Source organism: Lepidochelys olivacea (genome assembly GCF_965140295.1).
Source record: "Lepidochelys olivacea isolate rLepOli2 genome assembly, chromosome: 8".
Taxonomy (NCBI): domain Eukaryota; kingdom Metazoa; phylum Chordata; order Testudines; family Cheloniidae; genus Lepidochelys; species Lepidochelys olivacea.
The window spans coordinates 1,299,396-1,325,059 of record NC_140418.1 but is presented as its reverse complement, the minus strand read 5'-3'; the positions used below and the strand labels follow the sequence as shown (position 1 = coordinate 1,325,059).

At 66.6% G+C, this 25,664-nt stretch overlaps 2 protein-coding genes across 3 annotated transcripts in view; one reads left to right on the top strand and one right to left on the bottom strand.

Moving 5' to 3' along the window:
* The window catches only part of UNC5A (unc-5 netrin receptor A), a 71,704-nt gene extending 65,382 nt beyond the window's left edge, over nt 1-6,322 (top strand). For both annotated transcript variants that reach the window (XM_084635696.1, XM_084635695.1), the window contains 4 exons: nt 2,354-2,503; nt 2,827-2,991; nt 3,593-3,771; nt 5,478-6,322. In XM_084635696.1, the coding sequence (XP_084491822.1) occupies nt 2,354-2,503; nt 2,827-2,991; nt 3,593-3,771; nt 5,478-5,643 (660 nt within the window). In that variant the 3' untranslated portion in view covers nt 5,644-6,322. The remainder of the gene's footprint in view (nt 1-2,353; nt 2,504-2,826; nt 2,992-3,592; nt 3,772-5,477) is intronic.
* Nucleotides 6,323-6,627: 305 nt separating this feature from the next.
* The window catches only part of HK3 (hexokinase 3), a 28,456-nt gene continuing 9,419 nt past the window's right edge, over nt 6,628-25,664 (bottom strand). Inside the window, exons 3-20 of the mRNA XM_084637649.1 lie at nt 19,532-19,676; nt 19,277-19,439; nt 18,577-18,725; nt 18,206-18,325; nt 17,885-17,980; nt 17,162-17,261; nt 16,825-17,008; nt 16,001-16,156; nt 12,439-12,672; nt 11,719-12,023; nt 11,205-11,353; nt 10,815-10,934; nt 9,846-9,941; nt 9,288-9,387; nt 8,736-8,919; nt 7,924-8,079; nt 7,500-7,733; nt 6,628-7,376 (exon numbers count right to left, since the gene is read on the bottom strand). Coding sequence (XP_084493775.1) covers nt 7,232-7,376; nt 7,500-7,733; nt 7,924-8,079; nt 8,736-8,919; nt 9,288-9,387; nt 9,846-9,941; nt 10,815-10,934; nt 11,205-11,353; nt 11,719-12,023; nt 12,439-12,672; nt 16,001-16,156; nt 16,825-17,008; nt 17,162-17,261; nt 17,885-17,980; nt 18,206-18,325; nt 18,577-18,725; nt 19,277-19,439; nt 19,532-19,669 — 2,829 coding nt within the window. The 5' untranslated portion in view covers nt 19,670-19,676 and the 3' untranslated portion in view covers nt 6,628-7,231. The remainder of the gene's footprint in view (nt 7,377-7,499; nt 7,734-7,923; nt 8,080-8,735; nt 8,920-9,287; nt 9,388-9,845; nt 9,942-10,814; nt 10,935-11,204; nt 11,354-11,718; nt 12,024-12,438; nt 12,673-16,000; nt 16,157-16,824; nt 17,009-17,161; nt 17,262-17,884; nt 17,981-18,205; nt 18,326-18,576; nt 18,726-19,276; nt 19,440-19,531; nt 19,677-25,664) is intronic.

Here is a 25,664-nt window from a genome sequence, read left to right as displayed (position 1 = left end):
GGTAGTTTGAGCCTCTGTTACGGGTTCCTGCGTGCAGCTTGAGGCATTTCACTCTTGGGCTCCTTTCAATTTCCGTTTCCCTGGCCGCCGCATTCTTGTGACGTTCCCCCTTGTGAAGTTAAATGCTGCTGCGGTGGGTTCCTTTGGTGTCCCCTCCCTCCCCCCCAGATGTTAAATGTAGTTACATTATGGTCGCTATCACCGAGCGGTCCAGCTCTAGTCACCTCTTGGACCAGATCCCGTGCTCCACTTAGGACTAAATCAAGAATTGCCTCCCCTCTGGTGGCTTCCAGTCATGGATCGTGTGTGAAAATGTGATCTCTGCATCCCGTCCTGAGGGGACATGGACGCAGTCAATGTGGGGACAGTTTAAATCCCCCGTTATTATTCTGTTTTCTGTTTTTATCGTCTCTCTACTCTCCCGGCGCATTTCACAATCATCGTCACCACCCTGGTCAGTAGTATATCCTTGCTGCTATACTCGTCAGTCAAGCCTGGAATTTCTATCCAGAGAGATTCTATGGGACAGTTTGATTCATTTAAGAGTTGTTCTATATTTGACTCCACGCTTTCTTTCACAGACAGAGCCGCTTCCCCCACCAGTGCGATCTACTCTGTCATTCCTATATAGTTCGTACCCTGGTATTACCGTGCCCCACTGATTATCGTCATTCCACCAAGTTTCTGTGATGCCGACTATGTCAATGTCCTCATTTAATACCAAGCACTCGAGTTCACGCATCTTAGTATTTACATTTCTAGCATGTCTATAGTTGTCAGTATTGAGTTGTCTGCTTCATGTGAGGTAACTGAATGGGACTCTTTCATTTGACTGTTTCTCCTCAGTTCCTACCTGCACTTTATCAACGTCTATCCTCTCCCCTTTACTAGGTAGCAGTTCCAGAGCATCGCCCGGGGACTCCGTGACAAGACCCCCCCTTATAAATTAAAAACACTTCTTTATATATTTGACACCATTATAACTGCTGGATGAAAAGCAGGGTTTGTGCAGGCTGATAACTTGTGACCCCCCATGTAATAACCTCACAGCCCCCTGAGGGGTCCCGACCCCCAATTTGAGAACGCCTGGCTTAAGGCCTTCGTTTGCAGCCAGATTAAAAGAGCAGCCAAGCGGCAGCCATTAGCTAAGAAGCAGGAGTCACATCCTCACTTTCCATCTAAATTACATTAAAGCAATGTCATATCAGGCTGTTAAAAGGGAGATCCTGGCCTAATAGTACCCCCATCACCAGATAAAGAAACAGATCTTAAGATGATTAAAGAAAACTTAGTTTGATGGCGTCTGCCTGGCAAGAAATCACTTCTCAATAGTTGGGATTGTGAAATCCTCATTTCTTTATTGTTTTGTTTTTATGGTCCCCACTTCCCTATTGTTTGTCTGTATGATCTCTGTCTGGTTCTTTAATTGTTTCTGTCTGCTATGTAATTAATTTTTCTAGGTGTAAATTAATTTAGGTGGTGGGATATAATTGGTTAGAGAATTTTGTTACATAATGTAAGAATTGCAAAAAGAAAAGGAGGACTTGTGGCACCTTAGAGACTAACTGATTTCTTTGAGCATAAACTTTTGTGAGCTACAGCTCACTTCATCGGATGCATTCAGTGGAAAATACAGTGAGGAGATTTATATACATAGAGAACATGAAACAATGGGTGTTACCATACACACTGTAACGAGAGTGATCAGGTAAGCGGGGTGGGGTGTGAGGGGGGAACCTATCACTACAAAAGGTCCTCCCCCCCCACTCTCCTGCTGGTAATAGCTCACCTTACCTGATCACTCTCCTTACAGTGTGTATGGTAACACCCATCATTTCATGTTCTCTGTGTATATAAATCTACCCCATCTTCTCATCCACGCATTGAGACCCTGCAGTTCTGCCAATCTCCCCTCCCTCCTGGCACCGTTATGGCAGCAGGGCCGTGCTGGTCAGTGCCCAGCTGCCCCCTGACCTGGCAGGGCTGGGCCCTAGATGGGTTGAGTTGAGCCCTGCAGAGAAAGGCAACGGGCTCCCCCCATGCCATGAGGCCCCCAGAGCTGCATTGCTCAGCCCACCCCTGTCACTGGGCCAGGGCTGCCCGGGGACAGGCTGTGGACCCTAGGGCGGAGGGGGGGGTGGTCAGCCAGGAGGCACCTGAGGGGTGAGGGGTACTCTGTTCCCCCCGCTAGCTGCTGGGCACAGCCGGATCCAGGACCCATGCTGAGAGGGCACTGGCCCGGGCTGGCTGCCTGGCTGGGGCTAGGGGCTGGCCCGGGCTGGCTGCCCGGCTGGGGCTGGGGGCTGGCCCAGGCTGGGGCTCGCTCCCTGGCTGAGCGTCCGTCTCCCAACAGGAGGTGATGCAGCTGGAGAAGCAGCTGGGGGGGCAGCTGATCGGAGCCCCCCGTGTCCTGCACTTCAAGGACAGTTACCACAACCTGCGCCTCTCCATCCACGACATGCCCAGCTCGCTGTGGAAGAGCAAACTCCTCGCCAGCTACCAGGTGGGCGAGCCAGCTGTGCCTACGGCACCCACTCTGCCCCCGCCAGCCTCCAGGGCAAGGCCCAGCTCTGCCCACGCCAGGACAGGCGAGCCCTGCAGCAGCGCCATGGCCAAGCAGGCATGGAGCCCCAGGGGCTGGCAAGGACGCCCTGCTCTTCCCTGCCCCCCATCCTGCCCCGAGCTCCTGCTCTCGGCCAGGGTGGGGGCCGGTCTCTGGTGCTTCCTGGGGAGGCTGGGGGGATTCCTGCCCCTCCCCTGAAGCCCGAGAGCCCTGTAGCAGACCCAGGGCAGGCGGGAGTGACCCTCGGCTTCCCTCCGCCGCAGGAGATCCCCTTCTACCACCTGTGGAGCGGGCTGCAGCCCTTCCTGCACTGCACCTTCACGCTGGAGCGTCTCAGCCCCAGCACCTGCCAGCTGGCCTGCAAGGTCTGGGTCTGGCAGGTGGAGGGCGACGGGCAGAGCTTCAGCATCAACCTCAATATCGCCAAGGTGAGCGGGCCGGGATTGGGGGGCTGCCTGTGGGCGTGCTCCAGGCCCCAGTGTGGGGGCGGAGGGCTGCCTGTGGGCATGTGCCAGGCCCCAGTGTGGGGGCGGAGGGCTGCCTGCGGGCATGTGCCAGGCCCCAGAGCCAGTGTGGGGGCAGGGGACTGCCAGAGGGCGTGCTCCAGGCCCCAGTGTGGGGGCGGGGGGCTGCCTGCGGGCATGTGCCAGGCCCCAGTGTGGGGGCGGGGGGGCTGCCCCGTAGCCAGTGCGGGGGTGGGGGGCTGCCCTGGAGCCAGTGCGGGGGTGGGGGGCTGCCTGCGGGCGCGCGCCAGCCCCCAGTGCCATGGAAGCAGGGATCCCGGACCATCGCCATGGCACTGGATGGCCCCTCGCCGGTCACAGGGCACAGTGGATGAGAGAGGGCAGCAGCGCCCCAAGGGCCAGGCTGCCACGATGCAGGTGGGTGCCAGCCCCCCCGCAGGAGCTGGCAGCAGAGGTGAGATCTACAGGGGGTGCTACCGCCCAGCCTCACCTCCAGGCCTGGGGCCCTGCCGCTCGGGGCTGTGGGTCCCCTCCCTGCTCACCCCTCTCCCTGCTGGACACCTAGGACACGAGCTTCTCGGACTGGCTGGTGCCCGACAGCGAGGCCGGCTGCCCAGCCCTGGTGGGCCCCAGTGCCTTCAAGATCCCCTTCCTCATCCGCCAGAAGATCATCAGCAGCCTGGACACGCCCTGCGCCCGTGGGGCTGACTGGAGAACGCTGGCCCAGAAACTCCACCTGGACAGGTACAGGGGCAGACAGCGTCTCCCCGCCAGGGCACCAGGGGCAGGGAGCGATCCCAGGGGCAGGACACTGGGGGCAGGGAGCGATCCCATGGGCAGGGCACCAGGGGCAGGGAGCAATCCTGGGAGCAGGGCACTGGGGGCAGGGAGTGATCCCAGGGGCAGGGCACTGGGGGCAGGGAGTGATCCCAGGGGCAGGGGACTGAGGGCAGGGAGCATCCCCCCGCCAGGACACTGGGGGCAGGGTGCGATCCCAGGGCAGGACACAGGGAGCGATCCCAGGGGCAGGGCACTGAGGGCAGGGAGCGATCCCAGGGGCAGGGCACTGGGGGCAGGGAGTGATCCCAGGGGCAGGGGACTGAGGGCAGGGAGCATCCCCCCGCCAGGACACTGGGGGCAGGGTGCGATCCCAGGGCAGGACACAGGGAGCGATCCCAGGGGCAGGGCACTGAGGGCAGGGAGCGATCCCAGGGGCAGGGCATTGGGGGCAGAGAGCATCCCGCCTTCCAGGGCACTGGGAGGCAGGGGGTGATCCCAGGGGGCAGCCTGTCTGCAGGACACACAGCTCACACAGCTTCCACCTTCCTGGGTCTGACCTCGGAGCATTCAGCCTCCTCTGCCCCTCCGTGTGCTTCCCCCAGCCAGTCCGCCCAGGTGGGGTCCTGGGGGAGCCAGAGGGTCCTGCCCCCAACGCCGCAGTCAGACGTGACTCTCAGCCAGCCAGTAAAACAGAAGGTTTATTAGACGACAGGAACATGGTCTAACACAGAGCTTGTAGGTGCAGAGAACAGGACCCCTCAGCCGGGTCCATTTTGGGGGGCAGTGAGCCAGACAACCCCGTCTGCCCTTCACTCCTCGTCCCCAGCCAGCCCCAAACTGAAACTCCCTCCAGCCCCTCCTCCTCTGGACTTTGTCCCTTTCCCGGGCCAGGAGGTCACCGGATTCCTTTGTTCTCCAACCCTTTAGCTCTCACCTTGCAGGGGGGAAGGGCCCAGGCCATCAGTTGCCAGGAAACAGGGTGTCGGCCATTCTCTGTGTCCAGACCCCTGCACACACCTGCCCTCTAGGGCTCTGCAATGATCATACACCCTTATCCCACCCCCTAGAGACTTAAGAACTGCATAGGGGAAACTGAGGCACCCCCACACTATTCAGAGGAAACATTAAGAACAGTCCCACTTTGTCACATAGGGCACTGGGAGCAGGGAGTGATCCTGGGGGCAGGGAGCATCCCCCCGCCAGGGCACTGGGGACAGGGAGTGATCCCGGTGTAAGGGCACCAGGGGCAGGGAGCGTCCTCCAGCCAGGGCACCAGGTGCAGGGAGCAATCCTGGGGGCAGGGCACTGGAGGCAGGGAGCAATCCCGGGGGCAGGGCACTGGGGGCAGGGAGTGATCCCAGTGCCAGACCTCTCACCCAGCCGCCGCGGCCCCCAGGAGCCAGCGCAGAGCACAGGGAGCGGTGGTGGGGAGCAGGGCTGCTTGGCCACATTCTGCACCCCCTGAAGCTGGTAGGGCTCCTGGAACGGGCGGGCGGGCAGTGGCCCACCTGGGAGGAGACCCAGGCAGCATACCCCACTCGGTGAAGTGGGCCCCACCTGGGCCTGTGGACCCAACCCCCCCGGCCGACCAGCCCGTGAGAGCAGAGGGTGCCCTGGGCGGGGGCGGGGATGGAGCTCCCGGCTAACGCCCCCTCCCCTCTCCTCTGCAGCCATCTCAGCTTCTTTGCCTCGAAGGCCAGCCCGACCGCCATGATCCTGAACCTGTGGGAGGCGCGGCACTTCCCCAGCGGGAACCTGGCACAGCTGGCCGCAGCCGTGGCTGAGGTGGGCAAACAGGACAGTGCCCTCTTCGCCGTCTCGGAGGCCGAGTGCTGAGGGGCAAGGGCGGGGTGGGGCTGGGGCCCTGCGGAGCGGGGAGCACAGGCCCCGGGGCAGCAGTGTGGGTGTTGCTGCCCCAGAGGTGCCAGCTCCGACCCCCGGGGGCCTGTGCTGGGCTCCTGCCCCTGCTGCTCCGCCCGGGTCTCTGGTGCCCCTGCTGCCCGTGCAGGGGGCAGGGAGCTGGCTGCCCCTCAGCTGCAGCCCCCACCTCTGGGTGGGCACCAGCTCCCCAGTGCTGGCACTGACTGAGTGTGGGGGGCTGTGCCCCTTGCTGCCCCAGGGCCCCTTGAGGACTCCCCTGCCGCCCCCTCCGCCCCCCGCATGCCAAGGGGCTGCCCGACACCAGAGCCAGTCCCCAGGGGGGGCGTCTTGGAGCCAAAGAACAGGCCATGGCAGGGGCTGCGGGTGGGAGGCTCTGGCGGGTGCTGGGATGGGCAGCGTGGCTCCAGCCCAGCCCATCCGGGTGCTGTGTGTGCAGCGGGCATTGTGCGTCGTGCGTGCTGTAACCGTGTGGGGCCAGGCGGTGCCAGGCCCCGTCCCATGTTGTGTAAAGATCGGTTTTTAATTCTGTATTCAAGTGCATTCGCGTATTTACACTTGGCCTTATGTACATAGCGGGCACCGCGTGGCGGGGGGCTAGCGGGCACCATGTAAATAAATCGGATCTATATTGCTAGCTGGGGCTCGCGCCGGCCGCCAGGCACAGGGGACGGGGAGGGGTGTGTCCTGGAGTCCCCGGGGTGATGCTCTGGATCTGCTCCCCATGAAGCCAGGCAGGACTCTGGGGCAGTTGCCTTTCTGGGAGCAGCCTGTCTGCAGGGCACACAGCTCACCCGGCTTCCACCTTCCCGGGTCTGACCTCGGAGCATTCAGCCTCCTCTGTCCCTCCGTGCACTTCCTACAGCGAGTCCACCCAGGCGGGGTCCTGGGGAAGCCAGAGGGTCCTGCCCCCCAACTCCGCAGTCAGACGGGACTCTCAGCCAGCCAGTAACACAGAAGGTTTATTAGACGACAGGAACATGGTCTAACACAGAGCTTGTAGGTGAAGAGAACAGGACCCCTCAGCTGGGTCCATTTTGGGGGGCAGTGAGCCAGACAACCCCGTCTGCCCTTCACTCCTCGTCCCCAGCCAGCCCCAAACTGAAACTCCCTCCAGCCCCCCACCCCCTCCTCTGGGCTTTGTCCCTTTCCCGGGCCAGGAGGTCACGGGATTCCTTTGTTCTCCAACCCTTTAGCTCTCACCTTGCAGGGGGGAAGGGCCCAGGCCATCAGTGGCCAGGAAACAGGGTGTCGGCCATTCTCTGTGTCCAGCCCCCTGCACACACCTGCTCTCTAGGGCTCTGCAGTGATCATACACCCTTACCCCACCACCCAGACACTCAAGAACTGTATAGGGGAAACTGAGGCACCCCCACACTATTCAGAGGAAACATTAAGAACAGTCCCACTTCGTCACAGGATACTGCCCCATGGGGGGGGGGGGGTTCCGGTCCCTGCCCACCCAGCAGCCTCGGCGGGGGGTGGAGGAGGGTGTGTGTGCAAATGGCCTGCAGAGACCCCGAGCTCCTCCCTACACCGGGCAGGCTCAGGCCCGTTGGTGGCGGGCAACACGACAGGCAACAGCTGCGATGAGCGCGGCCCCTTTCCCCGAGCCGTCTTCTGACTGCAGGAAGGTGATGCTGCAGCGTGGGGCGAGGCGCTGCACAGTCCCCTGCACCTCCTGTGCGAAGCTGCAGAGAGAGCGGGGAGTGAGGCCATAAGCCCTGCAACCCGCCCCCCTTCACTGCCCGCCCTACCCTCTGTGATCCCCCGTGTGCCAGCAAGGCCCAGCTGCCCCTCCCGCCCCCACTCACTGTGGGTGCAGCTTGTAGAGTGTCCCGTCCACGCCCACCGTCACCGAAAGCTGTTCCAGGCCCCGGTTCTCCCGGATCTTCTCCGCCACAGCAGCCACGCCTGCCCCGCAGAGCTGGGCCGCGCGTCGGGCCACCACCTGGCACACCTCCCGTACCAGCACGCTGTCCTCGCAGGTGACGTGCAGCCCCAGCTGCTCCAGGATGGCGCACACCTGCCGCAGGGCCAGGCCGTCGCTGCGGGGACACCAGGGGCACGGTCAGCGCGGCCTCGGGCCCTCGCCCCCACCCCCCATGCTGCCATCCCAGGAACACCTCCGCAGCTAGGGCTGGAGCCCTTTGCCCTGCCTGGCAGTCGGCGTCCCAGGAGCCATCGGCACCCACAGCGCCTGCCCCGCTCCCCTCCCTGCGCCCGCCCCGCGCTCACCTCTCGATGGACGACAGGAACTTGGTCTGGAAGATGTCCCGGGTCTGAAGCTTGGGGGACGGGCGGCCCCGGAACAGGAGCCCCTTGGCCGTGAGCTCCAGCAGGATGTACCGGACGATCTCGCCCAGATACATGCCACTGATGAGCTTCTCGAACCTGCCCCAGAAGGAGAGGCCGTCAGCACAGCTGCAGGGGCCCCGACCAGCCCTGCCCTGGTACAGCCCCCTGCCCAGCCCCCTCCCCAGGCCTGCCCCGGTACAGCCCCTGGCCAGCCCTGCCCTGGTACAGCCCCTGGCCAGCCCTGCCCTGGTACAGCCCCAGGCCTGCCCCGGTACAGCCCCTGGCCAGCCCTGCCCTGGTACAGCCCCCACCCCAGGCCTGCCCCGGTATACCCCCTGGCCAGCTCTGCCCTGCCCCACGATGGCCCCAGCCAGCCCCTTCCCCACCCCAGTCCAGCTCCCTGCCCAGGCCTGCCCCGGTACAGCCCCTGGCCAGCCCTGCCCTGTCCCAGGACAGCCCCGGTACAGCCCCTGGCCAGCCCTGCCCTGGTACAGCCCCCACCCCAGGCCTGCCCCGGTATACCCCCTGGCCAGCTCTGCCCTGCCCCACGATGGCCCCAGCCAGCCCCTTCCCCACCCCAGTCCAGCTCCCTGCCCAGGCCTGCCCCGGTGCGGCCTCTGCCCAGGCCTGGCATGGCCATTGTTCCCCCCACCCCAGTATGGCCCCAGCGCAGCCCCTGCTTTGTCCCTCTGCCCCCAGTGCCCCACCCCTGCCACCCGGCCCAGCCCTGGTGTGGCCCCGGCCCTGCCCACCTCTGCCTGCCGGGGTTCAGCGAGGCCTCGTCCACCTGTCTGTCGAAGGGGGTGAAGAACGCGTCCAGGCAGCCGTTGTCGCCGAACGCCCCCCACTCCATGTTGACGCACATCCGCCCTTCCCCCCCCGCCAGGGTGCCCACGTTCCGCAGCTCCTCCATGTAGCAGGCATTGGTGCCCGTGCCTGGGTGGGGGGGCATCAGCTCAGGCCCCTTCCTGGCCAGGCTGATGCGGCTGGGGCAGCCCCACCCCAGGGCTGAGACCCCTCCCCTGCTGCACTAGCCCCTGGAGTGGGGCAATGCCAAGGGGCCAGCACTGCTGGGGGGGCAGGTGTGGGGCGGGCTGAACACTGTCCTAGCTCCTGAACACACACACACCCCGGCTGCTGGGCACTGGGGGGGGGGTGACTGCCCGCTGGGCACTGGGGGGGGTGACTGCCCGCTGGGCACTGGGGGGGTGTGACTGCCCGCTGGGCATGGGGGGGTGCGCCTGCCCGCTGGGCACTGGGGGGGTGCGCCTGCCCGCTGGGCACTGGGGGGGGCTGCCCCTTACCCACAATGAGGCCGACCTCACAGCTGGGGTCGTCGTAGCCGCACGACATCATGGTTCCCACGGTGTCGTTCACTATGGCAACCACGTCCAGCGCAAAATGCTAGGAAGAATGAGACCCGTTACTCGGTAACACAATTCCCCATCACCAGGGCAACGGCACGGGCACGCTGCCCTCCCCGTCTCCTGGGAAACGGCCCCTCCCTCTGCTCCCCACCTGCTCCCCACCTGCTGACTGGGGCGAGGGCCACAGGGCTCCGGCCCTGCCCCCGTCACGCCAGCGTCCTGTGCGAGGCCATCGCCAGGCACCGTCAGGCTGAGACAGAGCATCACACAGCCCTGAGCCCCGCCGGCAACCTAACCCCCTGCCCGATGCTCCTGGCGCGATGCCCGGCCTCGCACAACGCCCCCATTGACCCCCCCACCCGGGAACCTAACGCCCTGCCTGGCCCGACGCCCGGCCGGGCGCTACGAGGCTTCCACCCACCCTGCCCACCTGCCCAGTACAACGCCCCGCCCCGCCCGGCTCACAGGCCCCCTGCCCAGGCCCCCGTGCCATACATTTTTGCGCTTCACCGCCTCCCGGAGCAGCTTCACCACGTCCTGCCCCACACAGCCCGAGGCGTTGAATCCTTTGGTCCAGCTCAGCAGGATGCCCTGGGGACCAGTCATTAGTGTTCAGAGTTAACAAGCGACAGAACACTCCACTTAGAAGCAACCTGGCTAGTCCCACCTGTCTGCCGGGCACCCCCCAGCAGCGGCGCTGGGAAGACAGGCAGGGACAGAAACGCTGCCTTCCCTGGCCGCAGCCCCCGCAGCTTCCCCCGGGCACGTCCCGGCCTCCTCCTTGGGCCACAGCCCCCCCCCAGCCTCCCCGCCAGGCACGTTCCGGCCTCCTCCTGGGGCCACAGCCACCCCCCAGCACGTCCCGGCCTCCTCCTGGGGCCACAGCCCCCCAGCCACCCCCTGGCACGTCCCGGCCTCCTCCTGGGGCCACAGCCCCCCCCCAGCCACCCCCCCCGGCACGTTCCGGCCTCCTCCTGGGGCCACAGCCCCCCCAGCCACCCCCTGACACGTCCCGGCCTCCTCCTGGGGCCACAGCCCCCCCAGCCACCCCCTGGCACGTCCCGGCCTCCTCCTGGGGCCACAGCCCCCACCCAGCCTCCCCCACCCGGCACATCCCGGCCTCCTCCTGGGGCCACAGCCCCCGCAGCCACCCCCCGGCACGTCCCGGCCTCCTCCTGGGGCCACAGCCCCCACCCAGCCTCCCCCACCCGGCACGTCCCGGCCTCCTCCTGGGGCCACAGCCCCCGCAGCCACCCCCCGGCACGTCCCGGCCTCCTCCTGGGGCCACAGCCCCCCCAGCCACCCCCCGGCACGTCCCGGCCTCCTCCTGGGGCTGCGGCCCGAACGTTTCCCCTGCCTAGCCCCCCAAGGGGGAAGCTCGGGGCAGCGGCTGAACTGCCCCCGGCAGGGTGTCTGTGCAACGTCCCCTCAGCCAGTGCAGCGCCGGATGCCCCGGCCCCTCACCTGGTCCAGGCTGGTCTGCTGGCAGGGGAAGGAGAAGGTGAAGCCGAGCGGCAGCGTCTGGCCCATCATGCCCTGCTTGGTCTGGAAGTCCGCGATGCACTCCACGATGTGGTCAAAGAGCTGCAGAGATTTGGCGGGGGCGGGGTCAGTGGGGGGCAGCCTGCCCAGGACACTGGCACCCACCTGGGGGCACTGGACGCTGGGGGCTCAGGCCCTGCCTAGGGCCTGGGAAGTGAGAGGGGGAGACTCATTTCTCTGGGAGCAGGGTGGCGCTCACCCCAGGCAGCCCCAGCCCACCCAGCAGCAGGGGCAGCATTTCCAGCCCCCCCGGAGCGGGAAGGAAGCCCCCCAGCTGGCGCCCGCACCCCAGGACCCGTGTACCCGCAGTACCTGGCTGCCCGGGCCCTGGGCCACCTGGGGCGGGATGGAGTACAGCTCGCTGACGATCCGCACGCCGCCCTGCTCCCGGGCGCCCACCTGCACCAGCAGCACCCGGAAGTTGGTCCCGCCCAGGTCCAGAGCCAAGAAGTCGCCTCTCTCTGCAACGGGCACGGGGGGCGGGGTCAGAGCCAGGCAGGCGCTGGGCTGGGCCACGGCACCAGCTCCCTGCTCCCGGCACCCAGAGCCTGCCGGCCCAGCGCACCCCCGGCCCCGTGCCTAGCCCTGCAGGCCCCCACCCTTTGCCCCGCGGAGGCCACAGACTGGCCAGGCCCAGGTGCCCCCATCTGCCCGCAGGGACCCCAGGCTGGGATGAAGCACTGGGGGGAGCTGGTGCTGCGGCTGCCCAGGCTGTGCCCACCCTTGGGCTGCCAGTCCAGGCCCCAGCCACACCAAGGCAGGAACACCCCCCGCAGCCTCCCCCTGCCAGTGCCCCCCGCAGATCCCCAGCCCGCCGGCCCCTCACCCGAGCCGTCGGGCGTGGCACAGATGTAGGTGGGCAGCATGCGGACGGAGGACGTGGCCTGCGTCTCCTTCTTCAGCCCCAGCTCCATCTCCCGTCTCAGCAAGGCCTGCACCTCGCCCAGGGCATTGGGCGAGAGCTTCAGCAGCGCCAGGGTTTGGTTCACCTGGAAGCGCTGGGCTGCCAGCCTAGACGCCACTGCGGTCACCATGGCAGTCCCCTTGCCGCTGCCATCCTCCGCCTGCACCAAGGTGATGTCGCACTCGGGGGCCAGCTTCTTCACCAGCTGCTGCAGGGTCTGGCTGAACCTGGGGAGCCGAGGGAGAGCCTGGCACAGGGCTGGCAGGACTGGCTGAGCAGCCAGCTGCCCACAGGGCTCGCCCTGAGCACCGGCGGCCGAGGGGCAGGGAGAGGGGCGAGGAGCCAGGCCCAGCCTCGCAGGAGTGTCTGGAGGGGCTAAGGGGCCAGGCCAGGCGAGGGGCCAGGCCTAGAGCAGGGGGCAGCAGCGGGGGAGAGTCGGGGAGCCAGGCCTCCAGCCAGCTGGAGCGTAGCCCCCACCAGGGTGCTGGGCCCACAGCTCCCTCCTGTCGCCATGGGGCCCAGCTGGGGCCACGGAGCCCAGGGCACGGCACCAGCCCCACTACCCGAGACCCCACAGCTCCGCCCCTCGGAGGAGCGGCCGGCACGGCTGGGAGCAGGCCCCGTGTTCCCTGGGGCCCTTACTTGGCGTGGTCCCGGAACATGGCTCCATCCACGGCCACGCTGGTCTTCAGGCGGGTCAGCTCCCGGTTCCTGCGCATGTGGCTGAGGATGGCGGCCAGGCCGGCGGCACACAGGCTGGCGGCACGAATGTAGACGGCGCTGCACACCTGCTGCATGCTGAAGCAGTCCTGGTCGCTCGCCTCCAGTCCCAGACGCCACAGGACACACTGCGCCCTGGCCACTCCCACCTGCTCGCTGCGAAGGAGAGCACGGGGCAGAGCCCTGCCATCAGCCTCCAGGCCTGGGGCCCCTGGGGCACGGGGCAGAGCCCTGCCATCAGCCTCCAGGCCTGGGGCCCCTGGGGCACGGGGCAGAGCCCTGCCATCAGCCTCCACGCCTGGGGCCCCTGGGGCACGGGGCAGAGCCCTGCCATCAGCCTCCACGCCTGGGGCCCCTGGGGCACGGGGCAGAGCCCTGCCATCAGCCTCCACGCCTGGGGCCCCTGGGGCACGGGGCAGAGCTCTGCCATCAGCCTCCAGGCCTGGTGCCCCTGGGACACGGGGCAGAGCTCTGCCATCAGCCTCCAGGCCTGGGGCCCCTGGGGCACGGGGCAGAGCTCTGCCATCAGCCTCCAGGCCTGGGGCCCCTGGGGCACGGGGCAGAGCTCTGCCATCAGCCTCCAGGCCTGGGGCCCTTGGGGCACGGGGCAGAGCTCTGCCATCAGCCTCCAGGCCTGGGGCCCCTGGGGCACGGGGCAGAGCCCTACCATCAGCCTCCAGGCCTGGGGCCCCTGGGGCACGGGGCAGAGCCCTGCCATCAGCCTCCACGCCTGGGGCCCCTGGGGCACGGGGCAGAGCCCTGCCATCAGCCTCCAGGCCTGGGGCCCCTGGGGCACGGGGCAGAGCTCTGCCATCAGCCTCCAGGCCTGGTGCCCCTGGGGCACGGGGCAGAGCTCTGCCATCAGCCTCCAGGCCTGGGGCCCTTGGGGCACAGGGAGGGCACGGGGCAGAGCTCTGCCATCAGCCTCCAGGCCTGGGGCCCCTGGGGCACGGGGCAGAGCCCTGCCATCAGCCTCCAGGCCTGGGGCCCCTGGGGCACGGGGCAGAGCTCTGCCATCAGCCTCCAGGCCTGGGGCCCCTGGGGCACGGGGCAGAGCTCTGCCATCAGCCTCCAGGCCTGGGGCCCTTGGGGCACGGGGAGGGCACGGGGCAGAGCTCTGCCATCAGCCTCCAGGCCTGGGGCCCCTGGGGCACGGGGCAGAGCCCTGCCATCAGCCTCCAGGCCTGGGGCCCCTGGGGCACGGGGCAGAGCTCTGCCATCAGCCTCCAGGCCTGGGGCCCCTGGGGCACGGGGCAGAGCCCTGCCATCAGCCTCCAGGCCTGGTGCCCCTGGGGCACGGGGCAGAGCCCTGCCATCAGCCTCCAGGCCTGGGGCCCTTGGGGCACGGGGAGGGCACGGGGCAGAGCCCTGCCATCAGCCTCCAGGCCTGGGGCACGGGGCAGAGCCCTGCCATCAGCCTCCACGCCTGGGGCCCCTGGGGCACGGGGCAGAGCCCTGCCATCAGCCTCCAGGCCTGGGGCCCCTGGGGCACGGGGCAGAGCCCTGCCATCAGCCTCCAGGCCTGGGGCCCCTGGGGAACAGGGCAGAGCCCTGCCATCAGCCTCCAGGCCTGGGGCCCCTGGGGCACGGGGCAGAGCCCTGCCATCAGCCTCCAGGCCTGGGGCCCCTGGGGCACGGGGCAGAGCCCTGCCATCAGCCTCCAGGCCTGGGGCCCCTGGGGCACGGGGCAGAGCTCTGCCATCAGCCTCCAGGCCTGGGGCCCTTGGGGCACGGGGAGGGCACGGGGCAGAGCCCTGCCATCAGCCTCCAGGCCTGGTGCCCCTGGGGCACGGGGCAGAGCTCTGCCATCAGCCTCCAGGCCTGGTGCCCCTGGGGCACGGGGCAGAGCTCTGCCATCAGCCTCCAGGCCTGGGGCCCTTGGGGCACGGGGCAGAGCTCTGCCATCAGCCTCCAGGCCTGGGGCCCTTGGGGCACGGGGAGGGCACGGGGCAGAGCCCTGCCATCAGCCTCCAGGCCTGGTGCCCCTGGGGCAGGGGAGGGCACGGGGCAGAGCCCTGCCATGAGCCTCCAGGCCTGGGGCCCCTGGGGCACGGGGCAGAGCCCTGCCATCAGCCTCCTGGCCTGGTGCCCCTGGGGCACGGGGCAGAGCTCTGCCATCAGCCTCCAGGCCTGGGGCCCTTGGGGCACGGGGAGGGCACGGGGCAGAGCTCTGCCATCAGCCTCCAGGCCTGGGGCCCCTGGGGCACGGGGCAGAGCCCTGCCATCAGCCTCCAGGCCTGGGGCCCCTGGGGCACGGGGCAGAGCCCTGCCATCAGCCTCCAGGCCTGGGGCCCCTGGGGCACGGGGCAGAGCTCTGCCATCAGCCTCCAGGCCTGGTGCCCCTGGGGCACGGGGCAGAGCTCTGCCATCAGCCTCCAGGCCTGGGGCCCTTGGGGCACGGGGAGGGCACGGGGCAGAGCCCTGCCATCAGCCTCCAGGCCTGGTGCCCCTGGGGCAGGGGAGGGCACGGGGCAGAGCCCTGCCATCAGCCTCCAGGCCTGGGGCCCCTGGGGCACGGGGCAGAGCCCTGCCATCAGCCTCCAGGCCTGGGGCCCTTGGGGCACGGGGAGGGCACGGGGCAGAGCCCTGCCATCAGCCTCCAGGCCTGGTGCCCATGGGGCAGGGGAGGGCACGGGGCAGAGCCCTGCCATCAGCCTCCAGGCCTGGGGCCCTTGGGGCAGGGGAGGGCACGGGGCAGAGCCCTGCCATCAGCCTCCAGGCCTGGGGCCCTTGGGGCACGGGGAGGGCACGGGGCAGAGCCCTGCCATCAGCCTCCAGGCCTGGGGCCCCTGGGGCAGGGGAGGGCACGGGGCAGAGCCCTGCCATCAGCCTCCAGGCCTGGGGCCCTTGGGGCACGGGGAGGGCACGGGGCAGAGCTCTGCCATGAGCCTCCAGGCCTGGTGCCCCTGCGGCAGGGGAGGGCATGGGGCAGAGCTCTGCCATCAGCCTCCTGGCCTGGTGCCCCTGGGGCAGGGGAGGGCACGGGGCAGAACTCTGCCATCAGCCTCCAGGCCTGGTGCCCCTGGGGCAGGGGAGGGCATGGGGCAGAGCCCTGCCATCAGCCTCCAGGCCTGGGGCCCCTGGGGCAGGGGAGGGCACGGGGCAGAGCCCTGCCATCAGCCTCCAGGCCTGGGGCCCTTGGGGCACGGGGAGGGCACGGGGCAGAGCTCTGCCATGAGCCTCCAGGCCTGGTGCCCCTGCGGCAGGGGAGGGCACAGCGGTCACAGAGACTTCCATCTGGCTGTGTGCCTAGCACCCCTAGGGTGCAGGGAGGGCGCAGGGGCAGAGCCCTGACATTGGGGTGTGGGGACGGGGGCACTTGCTCTCCACTTGCACAGGTGGGCTCATGTGTCACTCGGTCACAAGTGGAATGAGGTTGCAGGTCTCAGCAGTTATTGGCTGCCAGGCTCTGTGCACAGGGCAGGCCAGGTCTGGCCAGCAGGGGGTGCTGCTGGTGTATCCCACGCCTCGGGGACCCACTTACTCTGTGATCTCCAGGATGTCCCGGATCTGGACCGACCCCTTGGTCAGGAGGGCAGGGGTCGTGCGCCCGCTGAAGAGCCCGCCCTGAGTGGCCAGCTCGGCCAGAATGTGCCGGACAATCTCGCCCAAGTACAAGCCACTGATCATCTTCTCGAACCTGAGCGGGGGCGAAGGGGCGTGAGCAGCGCGCTGGGCAGGCAGGGCCATGCGCCAGCCACTCAGCATGGCCACAGGGCCACTGCTCCCTGGGCATGGCCACAACCCAGCACAGCACAGCCCGGGGCATGGGCGGCCATGGGGCTGGGCCCGGCACGCCCGGAGAGCCCGGGGCATGGGCGGCCGTGGGGCTGGGCCCGGCAGGCCCGGAGAGCCCGGGGCATGGGCGGCCGTGGGGCTGGGCCCGGCAGGCCCGGAGAGCCCGGGGCATGGGCGGCCGTGGGGCTGGGCCCGGCAGGCCCGGAGAGCCCGGGGCATGGGCGGCCGTGGGGCTGGGCCCGGCAGGCCCGGAGAGCCCGGGGCATGGGCGGCCGTGGGGCTGGGCCCGGCAGGCCCGGAGAGCCCGGGGCATGGGCGGCCGTGGGGCTGGGCCCGGCAGGCCCGGAGAGCCCGGGGCATGGGCGGCCGTGGGGCTGGGCCCGGCACGCCCGGAGAGCCCGGGGCATGGGCGGCCGTGGGGCTGGGCCCGGCACGCCCGGAGAGCCCGGGGCATGGGCAGCCTGGCTCAGGCACTGGGGAGCAGATGCCACCGATGGGGAACCAGAGGAAGCCAATGCTCTGTGCCCTTCCCCTGCCAGGGATGCCCCCGGCCCCGGCCCCTGACCCCACCTCTGCTTCCCTGGGTTCAGGGAGGTCTCGTCCACCAGCCGGTCGTAGGGGCTCAGCATGTCGTTCAAGGTGCCGTCGTCCCCGAAGGAGCCCCACTCGGTGACCACGCCCATCCGGCCCAGGCTCTCCTCCACCACCTCCACGCACCGCGCCTCCGCCATGAAGCAGCTGTTGGTGCCAGCGTCTGCCGAGTACAGGGGAGCAGTGAGGGGCTGGGGTGCACGGCCAGCCTGTGCCAGGCAATGCCGGAGCCAGCCCCGGCCCCGCCTGGCCCCGTCTGGCTCCGCCAGGCCCCGCCAGGCTCCCGGGGCGTCCCGACCGGGACGGGGCCACTCACCGACAATCAGGCCGACCTCGCACGGCTCTGCACTGGCCTCGCAGCCCATCATGGTACCAGTGGTGTCGTTCACCACAGCGATGACCTTGATGCAGTAGCGCTGGCCGGCAGAGAGAGGGGGCACGATCAGCAGCCCCCCTGTAATCGTCCACGGAGCCCCCGCCCCACCCTGCCCCACCCAGGGGGCCCCCACCCCGCCCCACATTGCCCCGCTCATGGGACCTCCACCCTGCCCCACCCCACACTGCCCCACCCAGGGGGCCCTGCCCCACACTGCCCCACTCAGGGGACCCCCACCCCGCCCCACACTGCCCCACCCCACCCAGGGGGCCCCCACCCCGCCCCACACTGCCCCACTCATGGGACCTCCACCCTGCCCCACCCCACACTGCCCCACTCAGGGGACCCCCACCCTGCCCCACACTGCCTCACCCCCACCCAGGGAGCCCCCCACCCCACACTGCCCCACCCCACCCAGGGGGTCCCCACATTGCCCCGCTCATGGGACCTCCACCCTGCCCCACCCCACACTGCCCCACCCAGGGGGCCCCGCCCCACCCTGCCCCACTCAGGGGACCCCCACCCCGCCCCACTCCACCCAGGGTGTCCCCACCCCGCCCCACATTGCCCCGCTCATGAGACCTCCACCCTGCCCCACCCCACACTGCCCCACCCAGGGGGTCCCCACCCTGTACTCCCCCTCGCCCTGGGACTCCCCCTTACATCTTGCTTGTTGATGGCATTTTGCAGTAACTCCACCACGTCTCTCCCCTCCACACCAGGGCACTTGAAGCGTTTGGTCCAGGAGATCAGGTAGCTCTGCAGGGAAAGAGCCCAGGCACTGCGGTCAGGCAGCCCTGCCCCACGCCCCGCAGCACCCCCTGCTGGGAGCCCCCAGCCGACGCTCCCTTCAGCGCCCCCTGCTGGGACCCCCCAACCGACGCTCCCAGACACCCCCCCTTCAGCGCCCCCTGCTGGGAGCCCCCAGTGCTCCCGGCCAACCCCCCTACCGCGCTCGCCGCAGGCCCGGAGCGATGGGCTCACCTGGTCCAGCCGCGTCTGCCTGCAGGAGAAGGGGAAGGAGAAGCCCAGCTGGAAGGCCCTCTGGGGCAAGCGGAGCCCGTCCAGGAACTCACACAGGCATGTCGCCATGAAGGCAAAGAGCTGGGGAGCAAGGCTGGGAATTAGCAGAGCAGAGGCCGCCCCGCACCCGTGGCCAGGCCTGCCCCTCTGCCGGCTCCCGGCTCTGCTCCCAGCTCCCACCAGCCCCAGGATGCCCAGTCCTGGCGCACCCTCTGGGTGGGGCCCGGAGACCTGGCTGGCATGGAGCCAGCCGCAGTCCCACCTCCTGCTCCCCCACTTGCCAGGTGGGTCACCCCGTGTCCAGGAGGCGTGAAGGGGCCCTGCCCCCGTACCTTCTCGCCAGGGCCCTGGGCGATTGCGTCTGACACAGGAAAGCGCCGGTCCTTCACCGTCACCGTCTGGCGCGTGTCCCCCGACAGCTCCACCAGCAGCACCCGCAAATCGATGTCTCCCAGCTCCAGCACCAGGAATTCGCCTCTCTCTGCCCGACAAGCAGACGTGGTGTCAGGGCCCGGGCGCCCCAGCCCAGCATACAGGGGGCACCCCCAGGTCGCTGGTGCTCTGCGCCCTGCCTGGCTTCTGCAGGAGCTGCTCAGCCCGGCAGATCCAGGGACCCAGTCGCTCAGCGCTACCATCCCTGATGGGCTCCAATCACCGGCTTGTGCCGCCGGGGTCTCTTGGGCGCAGCTCACTGACCAGGCTGCAGCGCTGGGCTTGCAGGTCCCCAGGGCAGGCCTGATGCCAGGGGTGGCGTGCTCAGCAACGGGGACAAAGGTGCCCATGGGCATGCAAGCGGGCAGGAGTGCAGGCCCCCAGCAGCTGCGCACGATGGGATGGGCCCTGCCTCTGGGCTGCAGCACTAAGCCCCTGTTCTTAGTGTGGGGCCCAGCATGGCTCCCCTCCCCCAGCCACAGCCCAGCTGGAATGGGGGGGCAGGTGCTGACACCCAAGCTCTGGAGCACCCCAGAGCACTGGCCCTGGACGGGGAACCTGGGGCTGGTACCAGGAGGGCCCCCACAGCCGGTCCCTTACCGGTGCCATCCGGGGTGGAGCGGATGAAGGTGGGCAGCATGCGCACTGTGGCTTGGGCGTGTGTCCGGCGGCTCAGCCCCCGGTCCATGGCCTCCAGCATGCTGTCCTTGACCCGATGGAGCTTCTCCAGGGACAGGCACAGGGGCTGCAGGGAGCTCTGCATCTGGGAAGGGAGGCAGGGCTGGTCAGGGAGCGCCCCCACCAGAGCCCGCGGGCAGCAGGGCAGCGAGTGGGGGGCAGCGAGTGGGGGTTTACCTTTGTGGTGAGGTGCCAGCTCTGGGCCTGGGGGCTGCTGCTCTCGCTGACACCAGCCAGCCCATGGCCAGGGCACGTGGGGCTCAGCTGGTTCCCGGGGGGCTTCCCCACCAAGGGCTTCTCCTGGCCGGAACTCATCTGGGGCCTGAGGGGCAGAGAGCAGGGTGAGCTCCCTGTGCCAAGGGGCAGCTGCAGAGCCAGCCTATGGCCCCCAGCCCCCACCCTGCAGGCCAGGCACCCGGCATGCTCTGGGAAGATCAGGCCCCTGCAAGTGCCCTGCCCTAGAGCCCAGAGCCCCTCCGCAATCAGGGGGCCACGGGGGCTCCCCAGCTGCCAGCCCCTGCCAGCGCCCCCAGAGCTCAGCAGCTGCAATAATTCATGTGGAGCGGCCCCAGCATGAGCCCCCACACCTCACCCCAGTGCCTCAGCCCCGGCAGGGTGCGAATCCTCAGCTTCACCCCTGTGAGTGCAGAGGGCGACAGATCCCTGAGCACTGATTAACCCGAGAGCATAAAGCCTGGCACACGCCCAGCCCAGCACATGCCCAGGTGGATGGTGCGGAGACTGGCCAGGCCCCAGGGCCCTCAGAGCGGCCTGGGCTGGGTTCAGATGTTCAAAAACCTCCTGTTTGATGCTGGCTGAGAGTCACTGCAGGCTGGAGATTGGCGTGGGCATTATTCCCTCTGGGGGTGGAGGCCCCGGGGCCCCAGAGCGAGTGGACTCCCTGAGGGGGCCCATGTCAGAGCCCAGGCATGCTGCAGGCTCAGAGGGGTGCAGTGCTGGGAGCCGGAGGGGCCTACAGGTTAACCCCCGAGAGAGAGCGGACCCCCGAGAAGGGCTGTCACTCTGAAGGGGGTTCCTCCCAAGGGCCGTACGGAGCCGAGAGCCTGGGGCCTGGGAGGCCATGAGACAGGCACACGCTGCCTGGCTGTCCCAGAGCCACCCACAGAAACGCAGCCCCCGTGGCACTGTGCGCCCACCTGGGCACCAACAGCCACCTGAGGAAAGCAGGTGCCTGACCCAGAATGGCCGCTTGACGGGCACACCAGCCGGAGCTTTGCCTCGGCAACCCCCCCAGTACCACTGAGGAAGGCCACAGGACATGGGCCGGGGGAATTTGGGTCCTATAGGACAACTCACCCCAGGCACTGCCCTCCGGGCCGCGGGAACTCAACCCGGAGCTGGTGACAATCCGCCCCAGTGGCAGGAGCCCAGAGGTGAGCCTGGCGAGCCGAGGCAAACCCCTGAACCCTGCCTGGTGCTGTCACCTCCTGGCTGCCCCCAAGCGATAACCCAGCCCGGGGCTGCGGCTTTGGGGAGCTAAGGCTTGATGACGCTGCACCCCCTGCACCAAGCGATAGACCCACTCACAGCCTGGGGGCACACAGCACCCCCGGCCAGCGCCACCCCCAGGCCACCCACTGGTGCCCAGCATGGACCTGGCCCTGCTGATGTGTGAACAGCGCGAGCTGCCGGCCGCTGGCAGTGCCCAACGCTAGGAGACCAGTGTCACGGAGTGTGGGGGAGTCCAGGCCCTGCACCCCTCTTCCTGGGATCCACTGAGACTCTCAGCCAGCCAGTAAAACAGAAGGTTTATTGGACAACAGGAACACAGTCCACAACAGAGCTTGTGGGTACAACCAGGACCCCTCAGTCAAGTCCTTCTGGGGGAGCAGGGAGCTTAGACCCCAGCCCTGGGGTTCCCTGTGTTCCTTTCCCCAGCCTGTGACGAAGTGGGACTCTTCTTAATGTTTCCTCTGAATAGTATGGGGGTGCCTCAGTTTCCCCTAGGCAGTTCTTAAGTATCTAGGTGGTGGGGTAAGGGTGTATGATCATTGCAGAGCCCTAGAGGGCAGGTGTGTGCAGGAGTCTGGACACAGAGAATGGCCGACACCCTGTTTCCTGGCAACTGATGGCCTGGGCCCTTCCCCCCTGCAAGGTGAGAGCTAAAGGGTTGGAGAACAAAGGAATCAGGTGCCCTCCTGGCCGGGAAAGGGACAAAGCCCAGAGGAGGAGGGGCTGGAGAGAGTCAGTTTGGGGCTGGCTGGGACATGGAGTGAAGGGCAGACGTGGTTGTCTGGCTCACTGCCCCCCAAAATGGACCCAGCTGAGGGGTCCCGTTCTCTGCACCTGCAAGCTCTGTTTTAGACCATGTTTCTGTCGTCTAATAAACCTTCTGTTTTACTGGCTGGCTGAGAGTCCCGTCTGACTGCGAAGTTGGGGGGCAGGACCCTCTGGCTTCCCCAGGAGCCCCACCTGAGCGGACTCACTGGGGGGAAGCGCACGGAGGGGCAGAGGATGCTGAATGCTCTGAGGTCAGACCCAGGAAGGTGGAAGCTGTGTGAGCTGTGTGTCCTGCAGACAGGCTGCTCACAGAAAGGCGACTGCCCCAGAGTCCTGCCTGGCTTCATGGGGAGCAGTTCCAGAGCATCGCCCAGGGACTCCGTGACAACTGGTGGCAGCGGTGGGATGTACTGCACCCCGTGGATGGCGCTTCCTGCAGTAAGTGACTGGGGAGCAGTAACACGAAGGGGGATTGCCGAGGACCAGGCATGCTGAAGGCTCAGAGAGGAGCGGTTTCGGGGGGCGGTTAACCCCTGGGAGTGTGTGACTAGCGAGAAGGACTGTGCAGTAATGGGGTCCCCCTGGGGACTGCAGTGAGCAGTCTCAGGGGCGGAGGAGCCTGCAGCTTGGCCCGGGGAGAGAGAAGGACTTTTGCAGTAACAGGGTTCCCCTGGGGATTGCAGTGAGCAGTCCAAGGGGCGGAGGAGTCTGCAGCGACCCTGGCAAAGAGGTGGTGACCTCGAGAAGGGCTGGCACACTAGGGGTTCTCCCTGGAAACCGTGGGGAGCTGAGAACACACGGGCCTGTGAGTCCACAACAACTTGGGAGGAGCGGAGTGATGGCCTGTCACCATCTCCTTAAGAAGGACATTGTAACCCTGTGCCAAAAGAGAGGGTTGAGCGTTGGAAAGTTCACCAAAGCACAGTTAATCGTGCAGCTGGAGGAGGATGACTGCTCTAAGGAACAGATTCCTGACCCCCAATGGGGCTATAGCAGGATCTGGGAGCAGCTGGAGTGGGAGCCAGGCATCCCCAAGACTCCTGTCCCCGACCAGACGGGGGTCTTCACGATCAGGTTCCCCATCGGGGGATCGGAGATGGACGGGATTGGAGCTGAGTCCGAGGGAGCAAGAGGACTGTGAGAGACAGCGAGAGCCCGAGAAAGAGCTGCAGAAGCAGCAGCAGCATGAACTGGCGGTGGGAAGTGGAGAGGCCTAGGGGACCTCCCCGGGGTGAGTGGGGATAGACCCTGGGGGGCCAGTTCCGCAGGGAACCTCGAGACTAAATTGCTGCCCCTGGTTAAGGAGTGGGGGGATGTGGATGCCACCTCACTGCCTTTGAGCAGGCTGGCGATTTGAACCAAGGGGACCCTGCGGAAAAGCCCCGGTGTCTAGCTCCCTTGCTGGGTCCTAAGGCCATAGACTCCGTCAGCCAGATGGTTGGGGAGGTGGACAGGCTCCCACTCCTGGTCCCAACCTATATGTCTGTGTGGAGTTTCCTGGGGCCAGGCCCCTCGGATCTCCAGTGGGAGCAGAAGGTGATGGTCAATGGGGAGACATTCTTGGGGTGGCCAAAGGGCATGGGCTGCAGAAACCTTCCCACATGCGGCCTGCGAGTGCTATCGACCACCCCCGACCTAAGGGAGGGCGTGAAACTGGAAGGGCCTGGTGTAACTCCTACCAAGGAAGGCTGGGGCATCCATGGGAAGGTTGGTGGCTTCGAACTTCCCCAGGTCACCGGCTAAAGTGACCCCGCTCAGTTCGATCTCGAAGGGGGGAGAGATGTGACGAAGTGGGACTCTTCTTAATGTTTCCTCTGAATAGTATGGGGGTGCCTCAGTTTCCCCTAGGCAGTTCTTAAGTATCTAGGTGGTGGGGTAAGGGTGTATGATCATTGCAGAGCCCTAGAGGGCAGGTGTGTGCAGGAGTCTGGACACAGAGAATGGCCGACACCCTGTTTCCTGGCAACTGATGGCCTGGCCCTTCCCCCCTGCAAGGTGAGAGCTAAAGGGTTGGAGAACAAAGGAATCAGGTGCCCTCCTGGCCGGGAAAGGGACAAAGCCCAGAGGAGGAGGGGCTGGAGAGAGTCAGTTTGGGGCTGGCTGGGACATGGAGTGAAGTGCAGACGTGGTTGTCTGGCTCACTGCCCCCCAAAATGGACCCAGCTGAGGGGTCCCGTTCTCTGCACCTGCAAGCTCTGTGTTAGACCATGTTCCTGTCGTCTAATAAACCTTCTGTTTTACTGGCTGGCTGAGAGTCCCGTCTGACTGCGAAGTTGGGGGGCAGGACCCTCTGGCTTCCCCAGGAGCCCCACCTGAGTGGACTCACTGGGGGGAAGCGCACGGAAGGGCAGAGGATGCTGAATGCTCTGAGGTCAGACCCAGGAAGGTGGAAGCTGTGTGAGCTGTGTGTCCTGAAGACAGGCTGCTCACAGAAAGGCGACTACCCCAGAGTCCTGCCTGGCTTCATGGGGAGCAGTTCCAGAGCATCGCCCAGGGACTCCGTGACACAGCCCCAAACTGAAACTAAACCCACCCAGCAGGTTCCCTGCTGCAGCCCCTGTTCACATTCCTGGGCAGAGGTGTTACCTCCCCCTCCCCCTCCTGGCTCAGGTGACAGGCTCTCAGGTCTCCCATCCCCAGGGCACATTCCCAGGTCAACACTCCCCCCTCCCTGCTGAGTCACATCGTCACATCTCTCCCCCCTTCGAGACTGAACTGAGCGGGGTCACGCTGACCAGTGACCTGGGGAAGTTCGGGGCCCCCTCTCCGGGACAGCGCATCCGCTATCAGGTTGGCACTTCCCTTCATGTGGACCACGTCCATGTCGTAATCCTGCAGGAGCAGGCTCCATCTCAGGAGTTTGGCATTGGCTCCTTTCATCTGGTGCAGCCAGGTCAGGGGAGAGTGGTCGGTGTAGACGGTGAAGTGTCGCCCAAAGAGATAGGGCTCTAGTTTCTTGAGGGCCCACACCATGGCCAGGCACTCCTTCTCGATGGCCGCGTAGTGTTGCTCCCGGGGTAGCAACTTCTTGCTCAGGTACACGATGGGGTGTCTCTCCCCCTTTTCATCCTCCTGCATTAACACCGCCCCCAGTCCCATGTCGGAGGCGTCGGTGAACACCACAAAGGGCTTGTCAAAGTCTGGGTTTGCCAGAACTGGGCCACTGACCAGAGCCTCCTTCAGCGCCCGGAAAGCCACCTGGCACTGCTCGGTCCAGACCACCTTGTCTGGCTTCCCCTTCTTGCATAGCTCAGTGATGGGGGTGGCTATGGCGCTAAAGTGGGGCACAAATCTTCGGTAGTATCCTGCCATCCCAATAAAGGCTTGGACCTGCTTTTTGGTGTGGGGAGCGGGCCAGTCTCTGATCGCCTCCACCTTGGCTGGTTCCGGCTTTAGGCGGCCGCTCCCCACCCGATGGCCCAGGTAAGATACTTCCGCCATCCCCACCTTGCACTTCTCCGCTTTTACAGTCAGCCCAGCCCCCTGGAGTCGGTCCAGCACTTGTCTAACCTGGGACACGTGGTCCTCCCAGGTCTGGCTAAAGACACAGATGTCATCCATATACGCCACGGCAAAACTCTCCATCCCCCTCAGGAGCTGGTCCACCAGGCGCTGGAAGGTGGCCGGCGCTCCCTTGAGGCCGAAAGGCAGGGTCAGGAACTCATAGAGCCCCAGAGGGGTGATAAAGGCCGATTTCAGTCGGGCATCTGCATCCAGCGGCACTTGCCAGTAGCCCTTTGTAAGGTCCATGGTGGTAAGGTACCGAGCTCCTCCCAGCTTGTCTAGGAGCTCGTCCGGCCTGGGCATGGGGTAGGCATCAGATACAGTGATGACATTGAGCTTCCGATAGTCCACACAGAACCGGACCGACCCGTCCTTTTTGGGGACCAGCACCACCGGCGAGGCCCAAGGGCTGGCAGATGGCTGGATCACCCCCAAAGCCAGCATGTCCCGGACCTCTCTTTCCAGGTCCTGAGCAGTTTTCCCTGTGACTCGGAAGGGGGAGCATCTTATCGGTGGGTGTGACCCTGTCTGCACCCGGTGGACAGTCAGATTAGTGCGTCCAGGC